This window comes from Rhagoletis pomonella, unplaced genomic scaffold, assembly GCF_013731165.1.
Source record: "Rhagoletis pomonella isolate Grant_MI unplaced genomic scaffold, Rhpom_1.0 Rhpom_scaffold_00013, whole genome shotgun sequence".
Classification (NCBI taxonomy): Eukaryota; Metazoa; Arthropoda; class Insecta; order Diptera; family Tephritidae; genus Rhagoletis; species Rhagoletis pomonella.
Window position 1 is genome coordinate 5,667,034 of NW_023458567.1, and position 17,575 is coordinate 5,684,608.

Sequence of the window (17,575 nt, forward strand, 5' to 3'; positions counted from 1 at the left end):
AATTGCATGGAAGAAAGTATGTACGTAGCACCGTTAGCAAACCTTTAGTCAAAAATCAACACAAACTCCAGGTTTGGAACATTTAGTTGCATGTTTTTTTTTTGTAAAAAAATAAAGAATAAAAAAATGATCACTACTTATAAAGAAGAGTAAATTCCCTAATTATGTGTCCAACACTGTAAATACCTATGTCAAGTAAATGTTGATAAAAATCTGCATCCCAACAAGCGCTCGGTTCAGCACAAAGCCGGCAACTCTCCGAAACGTTTCACTTCCAATCCTTTTGATGAACTCAGCGCAACAAGGCAACAAAAGTCAATTGAACTCATGCCAACGACAAACCATTTGTACAGGCGGCGGTGTTTAAATACTGCAAATTGTGCACTTCAGCTCCAACACCTTGCATACTTTTTACCAGCATATGCTTTTATTTTGTGTCATTGTATGGCGGAGTTGAATGAGTGCAAAATAACCACAGCGACTGCACTGTTAGACATAGCGCGGGGTTATAAGGAATTAGTCATCAGCTACTGAATTCCAACGATCAGCGTGCCATCAGCTAGAACGTTTGCGTTGACGAAAAACAAAGAGCTGTCTGTATTTACAAAAAAAAAAACACAAAAAACCACAAAAAAGCACAACAAACAAGTCCGCCAACAAGAGACTTAACGAATTGGAAAATATGCAATATACATATCGCACACATATATAAGGTTGATAAAATTCTTAATTAACAACACCGTTTGAATCGCGATCATTAATACCAAGAACAAATTACGGACTTGAAATAAAATCTAAAGCTTTCAGTATCTGCATAACACTCTCTCGACGAACAAAAATCACGCTCTACAAGACGCTCGTTTTGCCCGATCTTTTATATGGCGCAGACACGTGACGACGTCGAACAAAGGTGATACTTAATGCTATCCTTTCATTTAGTGAAGTATTCCTCGCATGATCTACGGCGCTGTACGCGTGGCCGACGGGTAGCAAAGAAGATGGAATGAGGACAATAACAAGAACGACTTCTTTTTGGTTGTTTGTGTTTCCGATAGGGTAGAGTATGATGTATTGCGGAACGATTTTCCGTCATCCCTTGTCAAATTTGGTTTGGAGACAAACCGGTTTCGGCGTTGTGCCATCTTCAGTGTCATTTTTCGTTCTGAATAGTTCGTGTTTCCTTCCGCTTATTATGTATTCGTGTTACTATCTGTTTTAACTGTCAGTATGCATGACCTAATGACAGTTAAAAGACAACAAGAACGACCTGTATCACCTTTTTAATAACATGGACATAGATAAAAATGCAAGATTGCGCTTGACAAGCGAAATCGAAAGACGAAGTGCACTCGGGATGAAACGACAAACGGTTATAGCGCCAAATAAAAACAGAAAATGTCGAATAAGGTATTAGAAAAACCGATCCAGGTTTGGCCGGTAACATATACATCTTGAAAATTTTTTGCAAGGCATGATTTAAAAAAAAACTGCCTTATTAAATATATATAAAAATTTTATAATTCAATAGTATATAAAACAAGCTTTAATTTGGTATACAACATCATGTTTTCAGTCCGTGCAATACAGTGTTTAAAAAAAACCTGGTCCGATCAACACCGCTACGCTACCCACAGTAATTCGCTCTGCGCAGGCGGCCTCCGGCCGCACTTAGGAATCATAACCCTTACTACGCAGAATTCTACTTTCCGTCTTGCCGGATAAGAGGGACGGAACTTCTTTCCACGTAGGCGGCCTTTGGCCGCCCTTAGGAATTATAACCCTTAGTACGCAGAGTTCTCCTTTCTGTGTTTCCGGAGAAGGGGTCAGATCTTTCTGCGTAGGCGGCCTTCGGCTGCGCTTAGGAATTATAATCCTTAATACGCGGAGTTCTCCTTCCTATGTTTCCGGATAGGGGGGGGGGACCTTATTTGAATGAACTGCAATAGGTATAAGGCTGTTGCTTGCTTGTAAATGCATTTAAATTTTTTATCATAATAAAATGTTTATTTCAAATTAAAGGTAATAACTTGTACTTTCTAAGTAAGCAATGTACACTTCTTAAGCATTAATCACGTAATCTTTTCAAAAAAAGTGATTTTATGAAAAAATTAGGAAATATTTTTTGTTTTTTTAATATCTTGGGCTTTAAAGTACGGAAGATAATATAAATTAGGTAAAAGAGCTGAAAGATAAATTAATTATCTTTATTTTGACACATTACTTTCTTTAATCGGTTATGTGTAGTTCATAAGATATTAACATTAAAAAAAAATTTAAAAAAATTTCAACACTAAATATCTTTAAAACTAGAACCGCAGAACCTGAAAGTGGGTATATTTAAAAAGCGGAAGAGCCCAGCTTTCCAATAGAACAGCCAAAATTTGTCGCCCCGGTTATCGTAATCTCCCCCACTTTTGGTTTCCATGTACATATTTAATTTTCGGGTAAATTTTTTACGGGCGAAACTAAGGATAACGCAGATTAAGAAAATATGTATGTATCTAGCAAAACTAAAAACTCTTCATAAGGAGGATGCCAGTGGCAAAAATGCATCGATGTTTTTCTTTGATTCGATGCATCGAAATTACATCAGATATTTTTCGATGCATTGATTTGCTGGTTTTCAGATGGTTTTGCAGATAATATTTCACAACAAAATATGTTATTAGCAAAATTGCAGAAAATTTGAAATAAATTACTGCAACTGAGCTAATTATATTTCTAAAGGAACTTTTTGGAGATATTTAAATTTTTTGGTCAAAGTCACCGTTATTTTTTGTACAATTGAAAATCTGGAACGACGGTTCATTTTACTAGAGATGTCAGTTTTAAAAAAACATCGATGCAACGATATATCGACTATTTATAAAAAAAATTTCGATGCATCGAAGCAAAACGTCGATATTTTCGATGCATCGATGTTTTTCCGACATCCCTACTTCATAGATAATCACTTATATTTGAACAAAAACACATTTCATATTAAATATAAAAGTTAAATACGCACGTTTTTATTTCAACTGAACTCTGCAAAACAAGACCGCTCCCGCATCTAAATGAGGTGTGAAACTTAATGCTAATGCCACAAAATTATTTTCTGCTGTAAACATACGCACTTTTAACTACATAACTGAGTTCCCCTATGCATGTTCTTGCTATGTAAACAAAGCAATACGCTATGCTTAATATTGTTAAAAGTGAGAATATGTAAACAAACAAAACTAAAAGGTATTTTAAACAAAAGGCGCGTATGCTTACAATAAACGAACTAAAGGTTAACAGAGCTCATAAATAAACTAGCATGAATCTGCGCTGATTACATTTGGCAATGTTGACAAGCAAAAGACCGATACGATACGAAATTGTTAAGTAAAAACACTAAAAATATCTTCTTAGCCCAGTTCGCTTGAAAAAAAAAAAAAATAAAAATTCTGCCTCTACTAAACGTCACGTTCACACTTATCAAATGATTTAGTACGACTGCTGACCTTTTGAACTTTGCCGTAATTAATTCTACCAAAATCCGGCGGATGATTTAAGGTAATTCCATGTAAAAGACCAAAACGTCAAAAAATTCCAAAATCGCTTAATTATCCCTATTTCAGTAGCAACCTCTTGCAAATTGACTACATTTCATTAATCTCTTGAAAAATATTTAAAAATAAAAGGAAGCTGTAATTTTTGTCTATGGAACCTAATGCTTCATACATAATCACCAGGGAACGGATTTTTAGGACCTAAAAACCTATAAAAAAGGCAAAATAAAATAAAGAAATAGGCTGAAAAAGGCAAAATAAAATAGCGAAAAAGGCAGGAAAAGGCACTAGGTATTGTAAAAAAGGCAAAAAAAGGCAAAGTAAAATAGCGAAAAAGGCAGGAAAAGGCAAAAGAAAGGTATTGCAAAAAAAGCAAAATAAGGCACTAAAAAAAGACAGAAAATACGAAGAACAATCAAAAAATATATTTTTTTTAGAAATGTTTATATTACAAGTAAAAAGAGAAAAACTATGAACTAGTTTCGTTATATTAAAAATTTGTACTTTGAATCATTGACTATTTTATCCTTTCGGGTTTCTAACTCATAAAACTTTAATCTGTATAGTTGTAGAAAAATTGATCCACAAGATGCATTTTGAAGTTTTCCAGCAGCATTTTCATTCGATTTTCGCGAAGAAAAGCCTTGAATATACTAAATGTGTGCTCGACGTAAGTTGATACAAGCGGCGCCCAATTTAAATAAGGAACGTTTGAAACGTTCATATTATCAGGAATAAGGGCGTTTTCCTCGCCTTTTACAATTTTATCCACACCCCTTATTGTCTCTAAGCCTACGTTAGCTGAGAAAACGGCTTAGAATTTTTCCAACACCAGTTTGGCGCTTTTATAAGCCGCATGGGCATGTGTATATTTTTTAATCTTAAAAAAAAAAATTGTATATGCTCTAATCACTTTTTTAAAGGTAGAAAAGGCAAAAAAAGGCAAATATCTTAAAAAAGGCAAAAAAAGGCAACATCAAATGTGTATATATGGAATCAGGGAAAGCTAAATCGTGGACATTCTTAATCGAATATACTCTATCTCTTTAGCAGAAAAAAAAGGCAATTTCCATAAAATCCGTTCCCTGATAATCACGTTACACTAGGCACAATAATGACCTGTGATAGCAGTCAAAACTTTTAAATCATTTTTGATATTTCTATAAAATTCGTCTTTGAGTGGACAAAGGCAAAATATAGAGATTTTCATACATTGACTGAAATGATAGTTAAAAAGAACTTAAAATCGTTGGGTAGTTTTTTGAAAGAAATTTTATACATACGTTTTCTGCCTATTTTAAAAATATCTTTCACTGTTGTAAAAGTTCCGACCATGATAAAAACATAGCAAGGTAGAACCGTTCTCTCAATTTGTCGGCCATGATTTTTTGTTTAAGTTTGCCAACATTTTAAAATCGTATAAAAGTGAAAATAAAAAATTGAAATTGTTCGAAATTGTTGTTGCTTGAGATTGAAAATGAAAATGTGTGTGTGAGTTTGTGAGTAAATTTAAAAATTAAATTGTTTGGAAACGTCAAGAATTTTAAAAGTGACTCTCAGCGGTTCTACCTTACTATATTTTTATCATGGTTCCGACGACATAGTTATAATTGATCACATTCTGGCGTAAAATGTCTCACCAGATACAATGGAATTAGGGTATTCATAAGACGTTTTAACCGTCGTAAAATCTTAAGCTTAACATTTTTTTATATAAAATAATGATTAAAATGGTTTTAGAGAATTTATAACTACACCGAAATGTTTTTAAACTGATAAAAAATATATAATAAGCCGCTCCCTCCCAAAAACCATTTTAACCGTTAGATATTTTACATAAAAAAATGTTAAGCTTAAGATTTTACGACGGTTAACACGTCTTATGAAACAATGTCTTCAGAAACAAATATTTGGAAGGTCTATCAAAATAAAAACATAAAAATATGCCGGCGTTTTATTTAGTTATCTTGTGTTTTGGATAAATTAATTTTAATTATTTTATCTGCACACATAATATCCATACACTAACTACATTTACGTTTTCTTTTCGTTTTAGAAAAATTCAGAATAAAATTAATTTTAATTATCCACAATTACGTTGACTTAACCTTAATTTGCATGCAACATACGGCTATGCGACTCGTCTCCAAAAGTCCAATATCAAACAAGTAAATCCGTTTGACAAGTGCTAGTCAGTTCAATCACCTTTATGACAAACAACAGCAGCGAGAAGTCAGAAATACGTTAATAAAAATAAAAGAAATAAAAAGAAAAAAGTTCTGCGCTACTTCTCTCCATCACATAAGTTCTCGTGGGGAGGCGGTACAGCAACAGCACGAAATATTAGAACGCTACTAGTACTACAACACCCACGACGGCCAAGCGGCCTCAGAAACGCAACAAAAGTACTATATAAGTAAAACATATGTGCATATAAGCGTACCCATAAGTGGAAAACTTACGAGTATAACAGCACTGGCGGCAAAGTTAATGTCTGTCTGCTTGCCTGTGGCACGCCAATCTCAAATCATTTGAGCAGGCGAGAGAATTGTTGAATGTTGCGTTATTAATTCTGAATGTAAATGTCGAATTCTTCTGCGGGCGAACAGGCAGTCGGGCGAGCAGACATTTGTGCAGTTATGCATTCTTATCTGCCTTTGGGCTCACTTCCAAGTGCCCTCGAACGAGCAGCCCCCTATGACAATGCAGCACCGTAACTGTCTAGCGCTGGTAGCTGCAAGTCTAATCTTCTTGTTTTCCGTTTTTTGTGCATTGTGTAAAACATGTCAGCGATGGAATTGTTCATTTGTTAGTACATATTTTTCGCTATGTGTGAAATAAATTTTCACTCATACGCTTAGTGCAATAGGTCGATATGTCGCCTACAGTGACTCCCCTTCTCTTCCACTTTGCGCTAGCATTCTTTCCGACAATGTCGATTGGGTTTAATTTTTATTGTTGCTCAGTGCAATGGTTTGCCATGATATAATAATTTGTATTGTATGCATAGAAAGCATTGATAAGGGTGATACGCGAAGCATTTTGCTGTGATTGAAATGCTGGCCACGCGATACAATTTGTAATCGTTTTGTATTTTTGCGAAAGCGAAAATTTCATTTCAATTCAGTAACGGTCGTATTCACTAATTTGTGTTTGTATATTAAAAAAAGAAAGAAATAATAAAAAAATGCGAAAATTTCCGTCTCCAAAACGGGCGCAAATGTAAACTTTAAGTTTTACCTTTTACTTACATGACTAAACTGTAGTATATTTCACAAAAAATCCGACTACGATGGGACCTGAAACAACGATTTATGCTTCTTTTAATATGAAAATATGTTTTTGTTGAGGCAAGATAGAAATTTTTTTAGTATATAAATTTATTCATAGAATATTTAAAAATAGTTCATTTCTCAGTTTTCTTATTTTATTTTACTCGTTTTCATCTTTTTCTATTTATAAATGTTGTCTCAGTTCTAAGTCGTGCTTAGCTAAACGCACATTCTTCAGTAATTATCGAGCTTTGTTGTTTTGTGTTTGTTATCGCTCCTCAGTTTTTCATTGAGAAAAGTTGTAGTGAAAAAAATTCCATTTCAGCACTTTTTACACGTTGCAAATGCAAATATGCGCATTTTTAATGTTCATGTGAGTCATCCGTTTGGGGTTTGTTTCATTCTAGCTGTTAAAGCAAAGAAAAATAAATGAGAATATATTTTTTTACATTCACATTTTAGTAAAGTTTACAAGTATTTTTTCGCAGGAATTTGTATGTATTCCTCTACATATCCATACATACACTAGGCTACAAATATAAGTGTACACCTTCACAATTATTTTCATGAACATTTTTTTTTCATTAATTATTTATGAAAATATAGTTCATTCTATAATATAAGCCATATAAATAAAAGTTTCACACTTTATATTAAGTTCACAAAAATAAAAATCAAATCTCCAAATTTTTTTACATTTTATTCAGAATTTCTAGAAAAATTTTTAGTATGCAATTTTGCAGCCCATTCAATAAAACAAAGAGCCAATTTAAAAATGAGGACGAAAGAGTTGACCAAAAAAATTTGACGCTTAAATATAAAAAAAAACGCAAGAAACGCCACAAAGAAAAAGCCATCGTGTAAATACAAGGGGGTTTTCGAAGACTTTTTTAAAAGGGAACGTGCAAAAAACGCAGAATGAAAAGTCATCATGTAAATTGGCTCAAAGTGCGTGCAAGTTTCAAGTCGCTAAAAATTAACCTTGACTTTTTAGATTTTATTTTTGTGGATGGTGTTTTAAATTTTGTCATCTTGTTATTTTATAAGTAGGGCTCGGAATCTCATGCACTAAAAAATCGAAAATATCCGCATATAGATGCACGCAAAATTCAAAAATATGCGCTATAAACAAGTAAAATATGCGATTAAAAATATTTTCATAATATTTTATAGGTACGTCATACAGAGAGAGGCAGCTGCACTCGTAAACATTCTGCAGGAATGGCTTGCAGAGTGTCTTTAGCCTCATCCTTTCGAAGGCTGTACATTCGCATAGAAAGTGTTGGACTTTCTCTTGGTTTAAAGTGGGTCGTAGAACACCCAGATCTAACAGAGGTTGAAGAGAGTGCCTCAACGGCAATTCTTTTGTCAAGAAGAATTTTTTTGCCAAGAGATTTCGCACTAAATTTAAATGGTTGTAAATGAAAAAAAGCAAAAATATGCAAAAACGATATGCATTTATTGTAAAATATACTAAGATAACTTAACCATTTCCACTTGAAGATGCCCAATAAAAACATGCATTTGCATGAGATTCCGAGCCCTATTTATAAACAATGTACACTGTGTTGTATTATGTCTTACTAAATTGCACTATTAGCAATTTAGGCAAACCTACGTCATATCGGCAAAATATGCTGCACGTATGTATATTCATGTCACCTAGACCTTGAATCTCTACAACTTTCATCCAAAACATTTAGTCACGCACAGAGGTGGGTGCGGAGAGATGAAACGCCTCATATGATAAAATGAAGGTAATATATTTTTCTCTAACTACACAGCTAGATATTGTAAATTCAAAACTCAACATCCTCAGTTCATAAGATGCATATATGTAATACTTCTATATTGATAGTAAGCTAACATCTCAATGTGTAAGCATTCCGAAATCAAAGCGAGACAGTCTAGTACTGTTTTTGTCAATGTATTGTGTACTTGAGTGCCGGTTTTGTAAATGTGTCGTGTACATGTTTATTTATAAACGTATGTGTTCCTTTTCTTTCGTGCGTGTTTATTGATATATCTGTACTGTAGTGTTTTCGGACGGTACTAGCTCTTACTGCCAATATAGGAGTATTACATATATGATAAGATGGCGTGAATTCGCATGAAATTTGATAAATCGCCTCTGAACTCTTTCTATGCGTTCCGAATGTGTGACAAAATCTGAATCCCAAATAATGCAAGCCTATTTCAAAATAGATCTCACCAAACAAGTATAAAGACTTTTAAACGTAAGCGAATTAAGTACATATCAATTTTTAGTTTATCACATGAATTTCCCTAACCCCATACGATTTCATTATTTTCCCACAGCAATCCATTGTTTATTTATTTTTATTTATTTTTTTTTCATTTTTACTCGAACTGAAATTCAACACCCCAAGCTTACTGATTAATGCAAAATTGTGTGGTTGTTAAAGCCTTCTGAATTCGCTTTTTTATTTTAATTCCATTACCTTTGCTGTGTTTTGTTTGTGATTTACAAGTGAATCATATTACATACTCTGAGTAATGCAATGCAGCAACAATAGCAAAACTTAATTACAATCGCTTAATGCGCTTAAACTCACCACAAATCTTCACACAAAAGGCCGCAAAGCAGCTACATACATATGTACATATTGGTGAGTTCTTTGCAGAATTATACAGGTTGTTACTTATTTTGTTGTTGTTGCTTTTGCTCTCGCTGCATTTCGTATTGTTCATTAAGAGTGGACATTTTTGCTGCACTCGCTTGCTGGCTGAAACAACATGAAAGGCCAGCCGAACGATGTAAATGAAGAAAAATGTTGGAACTTGGACATCCGATTCTCCAACTGGTCAGTGTTACCGCCATGTTACTTTCATTTGCGTCATACAAGTTGATGATTGAATGTATAGATATTGTTCATCTTCACTATCACTAGTGGAAAGTTCTATAAGAACGTGTAGCCAAAACAACAACCCCATGATTCATATATTGCAAGAACCAAAATGCTGATTTATGGAAAAGCAAGTAATGCTTTATGCGCGTATCCGAAACCCACCTAAGTACTTGCGGAAAGGATTCGAGTACAAAAAGTACTTGAAGAAAGTATCGAGTATTAACTCGTATCGGAACAACCCTACTTACATTTAGAACCGTTTGTTGTTACTTTTGGGATCCCTAAAGTCAGTGTTCTAGGACCGCTTTTGTTCGTTTTGTTTATTAATGATATCGGGTCCTACTTCAATAATTGTGATAATTGCTATATGTGAGGGATGGTGTCAAAAAAAAATGTTATCTCTTCCTTATGACCCTCGCCAAAACATTAAACAATTTTTCAATTAATAATCATATTTTACATCAACAGGAGGCTTTCGTTAATTACTCTATTTATCGTGGTGTCGCTTTTGACTCAGACTATTCATATATGAATGATATATTCTTCCGAATGCATATAGAAACTTAGATAAGATAGATAGATGTAGATAAGATTAGCGGTATTTCGATGGAAAACCACTCCACTGATTTGAAAGATGCAAATTAGTACGAAGTTTTATTGAATTTTCCCAGTTTTGCACAAAGTGGAGAGATTTTATTTTTTTGTTTTTTGTTGTAGTATGAACTATATTTTTATAAAAATTTTGCGAAAAGAAATTAGAATAAAAGACTTTCCATACATTGCGAAAAATTCCTTGCCAATACTTTTGCCCTGCACTGTATGTAAGTCATCCAACAGCAAAAATAACGAGATACATTTTTTTTTATTTCATACAAAGAACTCGGGGAGAATGCACGAAATTTTCAATTCGAAATTTTCGAAAAAAGTTGCGTATGCAGTTATGTAGCCCATTAAATTTTAGTATAATGATGTGGCACGGAAACGGAAACAAATAATATCGTCTAAATTTCAGGGTATACTTATACTTAGAATTTTTCTTACAAATATGATTTGAGTTTTGCACAAAGTCGAGAGATTTCATTTTTAACCGACTTCCAAAAAAGGAGGAGGTTATCAGTTCGTCGGAATATTTTTTTTTTTTTTTTTTATGTATGTTACCGCATAACTTTGGACCACGTCAACCGATTTTTTTTATATGAGAGTTGAAGTCGGTTTTTTTTTTGCTAAAAATTACTTGTTATGTATTATGTTGCAGTATAAACTATATTTTTATAAAAATTCAGCGAAACGAAATTAGTCTAAAAAACTTTGCATACATTGCCAAAAATTCTGCCAATACATTTGTTCGGCACTGTATGCATATTTTTATAAAAAAAAAATAAGAAAAATTTGGTACATAAACATAAATAAATAAAATCGTCAAAACGTCAGGGTATACTTATTTTTGACTCTCACTCTAGATATGCACATATGTACATACATACATACGTATAAATGTATGCAACTAACAGCTTATCGCTTAACTGCTTGAAAATGTAAGTACAAATTAAAGGAAGAAAACCCATCCACTAACCAGCCCTTTACAATTTGATAAAATTCAACACAAACTCATGTCGAATGAAAGCAAATTGGATTTTTTATGTTGCTTTTGTGCCATTTGGCGGTTAAAACAAGAGGCCAATGCGACATCACGTTTCCCTATTGACTGACGTACTACCGAACGACCAACTGACCGCCAAGTCAGCCATATAATCACCACAAATGCGCGGTCGCGGTCACTGCTGCTGCAGTCAGTCGCCGTCTGGGACGTTAATTACATTTTGTTACATTCAATTCCATTGTATGCATAGCACCCTTTCCTTCTACAAACACTTTGCACACACTGTCTTTTTTCATTATTATTTTCACTCTTTTATTCTTTTATTTCCCTTGCAGTTTTCGAGTATTGAAACACCTGGTTATGTTGGCTTCGCCAATTTGCCAAATCAGGTGCATCGTAAATCGGTGAAAAAGGGCTTCGAATTCACGTTGATGGTGGTAGGTGAGTCCGGACTGGGGAAGTCCACCTTGGTTAATAGTCTCTTCTTGACGGATCTGTATCCGGAGCGAGTTATTCCAGACGCCATAGGTGAGTAAAAAAATTAAAGTATTACTTTTAACTTATTTTAGTTTTTTATTTCTTGTATTTTCATGCATGTTTTCAGAAAAACAAAAGCAGACCGTCAAATTAGAAGCCTCTACAGTTGAGATTGAGGAGCGCGGCGTTAAATTGCGTCTAACGGTTGTTGATACGCCCGGCTTCGGTGATGCAATCGATAATTCGGATAGCTTCAGCGCCATACTGCAATACATTGATGAACAGTATGAGCGTTTTTTGCGCGATGAGAGCGGCCTGAATCGTCGTAACATTGTGGACAATCGTATACACTGCTGTTTCTATTTTATATCGCCTTTCGGACATGGGTATGTACCGCAATAAAATTTTGAAATTCTCCTTTGATAATTTCCCACACTTTTTAACAGCCTTAAGCCACTCGATGTAGAATTCATGAAAAAATTACACTCCAAAGTGAATATTGTGCCTGTGATCGCTAAAGCTGACTGCCTCACAAAAAAGGAGATCCTCCGTCTCAAATGCCGTATCATGCAAGAAATAGAGGATCATGGCATTAAAATATATCCACTGCCTGATTGTGATTCCGACGAGGATGAGGATTACAAAGAGCAAGTAAAACAGCTGAAGGAAGCGGTGCCGTTTGCAGTATGTGGCGCAAACACGCTGCTCGAGGTGAAGGGCAAAAAGGTGCGTGGCCGCTTGTATCCGTGGGGAGTTGTGGAAGTGGAGAATCCCGATCACTGTGACTTTATTAAGTTGCGTACGATGTTAATGTAAGTTTGTAAAAAAAAAGTCACAATTCAAAAGTAAAATACAATTTTTCAAACTTGCTGCTCTATAGTAATTCGATAAATGCACTTTTCCTTTTACTTTCCAGCACTCATATGCAGGACCTTCAGGAAGTCACCCAAGAAGTGCACTACGAAAATTATCGTTCCGAGCGTTTGGGTAAGGGCCGCAAGGAAAATGGTATGAAAGTCGAGCGCGACTCCATGGTGCCAACGCAAATTGTCGTGAGTAGCGTCATCTCCGAGAAGGATCGAATATTACAAGAAAAGGAAGCGGAGTTGCGACGCATGCAGGAGATGCTGGCGCAAATGCAGGCCAAAATACAAGCGCAACAATAGGTCTAGAGAGGGAGTGTGCGAAAGAGTGCAAAGTAGCGCAGGTGTAAGCATAAAAAACTATATACTATAACGGCAACAACAACTAAAGCAGCAACAATAAAAATAGTAATAATAAAAACCAAATTGACAAGAGCAGCCGAGCGACTGCTGACTCAGGTGATGAAGCTAATATGAAATATGTTAGAGCATTGTATTACTATTACTGGCTAGCCAGAATGTAGTACCACAGCCACAAGCTATTTCGCTAGCTACATCAGCTACAAGCCAAGCAATAACACACCATAACCACAGCTATATATTGTGGGAAGTATAGAGCATTTGGAATATTTGGACTTTTGACCTCACCATTCTGGTTAGCCAGTTAGACACGACAGCAGCAACAACAAGGAATATTAGAACGTTAAATTGTGAAGCTGCGGTGCATTTCTTCACAAATGCCTCCACAAAATTACAATCTTTAAGAGCTGCTTTTTTACTAACAAAATGTTCTAAAATAGTTTTTTATTTCGAATTTTTTTTATTATTAAATAGTTGAGTAACATTCTTGGACCAACTTCTTGCACCTAGACGTTAATTTTATGGTCTTTGTATAAAAATATTGGGCATTGTTTTGTAATTATTAGCAACTATGCTTATTTTTAATATTATTTGATATGTAGTAACTAGTACATATAGGCAGAAACATTCATATATAGCCTTTTCGTATTTGGGTAACTCTATTAAATTCGAAGAAAAGAAAAAGTTGAAAAACTTTTCATACGAATTTCCATGCGAATTTTGAGAGCTCGGTTTAAGTTTCCCGATTTTCCAATTTGAAGAAATACATCTAAAATGTATATATTTGAATATCTTATGTTGTTTTCACGACGGAAACAGTATATTTCTGCAATGTTTTATGTTACGTAAGACGACTTTAAATTCCTGACATGGTGCAAAAAAAATTTACATGCATCGCATATTTAAATCAAAAATATTCATAGTGGTTGAGAATAACCAATGCTGCTTAGGACGAACTCGGTAAATTTTTGGTTAATGTTTTCTAGCCTTCGGTATAACTTAAAATAACAATTATTTGTATTGTTTAAATGAGTTTACATACCCGCCCACACACGTAAACACACACACCTTGAAGTACATTCTAAATTTTGCTCATACTCACTCTACATACATAATAATGTAGTATTTAAGTACTTCAAACATAATCACTAAGGACCTACGCATGATTAAAACACAAAGCCACCGTCACAAAAAAAGATGTGGGAAAGTATCCACAAACATCCATTTTAACCGCTCGCACTCTAAGCATTTCAGTTATTTTACCACAAACGCCTACACGACATCCGCCCATATTTGTTATACGTACCGTACACACAATTACTTGGTCATTGTTGAAGTTTAATTAAACACAGCACTCCATTTTACATATTTGAATAGCCACTTGAGCTTGTTTTTTATTAGCCTTATCTGGTTTTACTTATATGAAAACATAATTTTTTGCAATCTAAAAATTAAAAAAAAAAACATGTATGCAGATAGTATGTCAGTCCTATATAAATGAGAATATATTTTTAATTACACAGAAATGATATGGAAAATATTTTTATATTAATAACTACATATGTAAGCAATATGCTTTCTACATTTTCGAATTGTCTTTGAAATTATTTGCATACATACCTTTTTTGAAAACTAAGATGTTTTCAACTAAAATGTATGCTATTAGTAATAATAACTATTTTATTGACACATGTATGTATGTACATCCACATTTCGGTTTAATCATAGCATTTGTAATGTTTTAGTAATATGTACATAGAAAATTTATGAGCTAATAAGTACTTTTGTAAGAAAAAGAAGAAAATGATTTACTTATCTGAAAGCTTATAAGACTTGGTTCTGTTGAAAATATAAATTTTTAGGTGTAAAAAGCACAAGAAATTATTTACAATTAAATGCTTAAAGTTGGAAAATTCACAAACCATTAATGTGTTTGACAGTTAACATTTCTGGTTAAGGAAATGCCCTTTTCTGGTATAATAAAGTAAATATAAATAGTTTTGACAATACTAGCAACTACATCTAGATGGTCCTCTGCAATAACGACACAATTCAAAATGCACAAAGTAAAAACTTACTACTGTTAAGTAGCTCAAGTCTATAATCCTTATCTAATTTTTACAACATACTGTAGTAAGTGGATTAGACGAGGATTATCGACATAAGCCACTTAACAGTAGTAAGGGATTTTATATTTTGAATTTTGAATTTTATCGCTATTGCAGAATACCACCGAAGGCACATTAAATAAACTCCCTTTGATTTTCATATATAAAAATCAATTAACAAAAGTGCTTGGTTTCTTTAAAAGCATAAATTGGTTTGTCAAATTTTGCTTGGTGCTGCTCTGGCTTTTTTACTCCTTAGCTTTTCCTATATACACACACATGCATACAAACATATACATACATATAGGTATCATACCTAGATCCATACATATGAACGACTTAGAATCATAAAAAGATATAAGTAACTAAATAAAAAACAATTATTTAATATTTTGTAAACTCTAAACGCTAGTATGTACATAATTACATACAAATACAAATGCTGCATTATTTAATATAAATAAATAGCTATATTAAAATCTTGATATATAGAATATCTAAATATATACTTGCGCTAGTAAAAAAGGAACAAATACGGTGGACCAACAACTTTGCTGTTGATTAATTCAAATATGCAATAATTACAACTAAAAAAACAACACTAGTTAAACAATTTCAATATAAAAAAATGTCGAGTGAAAGTTTAAAAAGAACCTACCAACGCATATACATACATGCATATGTAGTATATACTATGTAGACTCAGCTGTGCGTAAGCGTTGATGTGCTGTGGTATATTTGCAATCTCGCTGTGCATTTCGATCTGCAAAAGCATTATATATAATTATAATAGATTTGCATTTACACCAGCGGTTTGCACAAAATTATCAGGACAACAAAGAAAAACTTTTAATTATAAAAATTTAAGCTATATGATAATAAAAAAAATACATAAATACATTTATACTCGCTTTTATACCTACATCAAAATAACATGCTGTATTTTTTTTTAGTTAATTTGTACCATCAACAATTTATTTTGCTCATTTTCGAACTCGTGCACCTTTACATATCGCACACCTAGATCTAAAGTGAGCTAGCTCAAAATTCAGAGGGAAGTTGAACTGCTTGTGGATCGTATAGATTCAACGCAATTAATACAAAAACGGGTATAACAGTAGTTTTTTAGTTAATGTATATAATCATGAAAATATTTTTTGAGTCGATCGCACTTTAGATCTAGGTGTGCGTTATGTACATAAGAAAATAAATGCCTGTTATTTAAATACTTTAATAGGGGTATTCTCTGAGTCTTGCAAAGCCCTTTCACGTTGCCTGGTTTGCAAAACCCTTACGAAAACCAGCAAACGAGAGAGAATTGATAGAGCAAAAATGACAGCTGAACTTGCAATTTTTACTGGATAAATTTTTACTAGGAACTATTTGCTAGTAAGAATAACAGCTGATGGCATGATGCTTAATGCAATTCACATTACCAAAACAATTGTTCGTGGTGCTTTTAGAGTTGCAATTGACAAAATAAACCTATTTAAATATATATTAAGATGAGAAATACTATTTTTCTTAGAAAATTGCGTTGGAAAATAACAAATTAATCAGCTGTTCATAAAACTTGCAACTTCTTGCTGGTTGTGTTTTCGTACTTGTATATTTCTCTCTTTGGGAGTAAATATTGGTTTATACTAGGTTTACATATAAATATATTATACATATAAATATATTATCCGCTTAACTCCCTTATCTGTCAATAGAAAAAGAGTTCAGCCATACAAAATTCGTCCCTTGTTAATCTGTAATTATAAAATAATCTCAGATTTAACCGATAACTTTTCAGTTTCTAACCATGGTACAATAATTGCATGAATTGTCTTCCCACGAGCGCATATTCCGATCTGCCTTATTTGAAAAACATCATTGTTGCCCACATTAAAAGGTTCACTGCTAGGCAAAAAGGGATATTTCCATACCCTCCCTGCAAGAACAGTGACTATCATTTGACAAATCATTTGAGTAGCAAAACTGATAGAGATTTCTGTCACTGGCTACCTACAAGTTTCTATCAAATTCTAAAGGGCAGTGTGAAAAATCTGATGGAAACTTTTGTGTACGTGTGATGCTTCATCTCCTTCTAACATATACGTTCTGGCATATTGCTAGACTGCTTACTCCTTTTGAGTCCGGCATTCAAATTTTAGTCATCAGTAGTGATGTAAATCTTCGACAGTTATGAGTGATCAACCTTGATAGAATTAAAAGTCAGTAATGTGCAATCAAATTTGATGTAATAACCGATCAATCATGACACATCAAGTCTGCATTGTTTTCATATCATTGTTGATTACTCACAGTTGATGTAAAAATTCGTCTAGTCTGATCTCTCTTCCACGATATAGAAATGTATCATTAATGACACATGTAATACTTGTTTTTTCTTTTATTTTCATAAAATCTTATGAACTAATTATTGATCGTCAAAAAATTAGAAGCTAAGTACATTACATCAAATTAGAAGCTAAATACATTACCCT

General features: G+C 33.5%; 1 protein-coding gene across 2 annotated transcripts in view; it reads left to right on the forward strand.

The window, feature by feature from the left end:
• The window catches only part of LOC118748635 (septin-1), a 15,647-nt gene extending 2,000 nt beyond the window's left edge, over positions 1–13,647 (forward strand). For both annotated transcript variants that reach the window (XM_036483206.1, XM_036483205.1), the window contains 4 exons: positions 11,614–11,806; positions 11,883–12,141; positions 12,202–12,567; positions 12,672–13,647. In XM_036483206.1, the coding sequence (XP_036339099.1) occupies positions 11,614–11,806; positions 11,883–12,141; positions 12,202–12,567; positions 12,672–12,921 (1,068 nt within the window). In that variant the 3' untranslated portion in view covers positions 12,922–13,647. The remainder of the gene's footprint in view (positions 1–11,613; positions 11,807–11,882; positions 12,142–12,201; positions 12,568–12,671) is intronic.
• Positions 13,648–17,575: the final 3,928 nt, after the last annotated feature.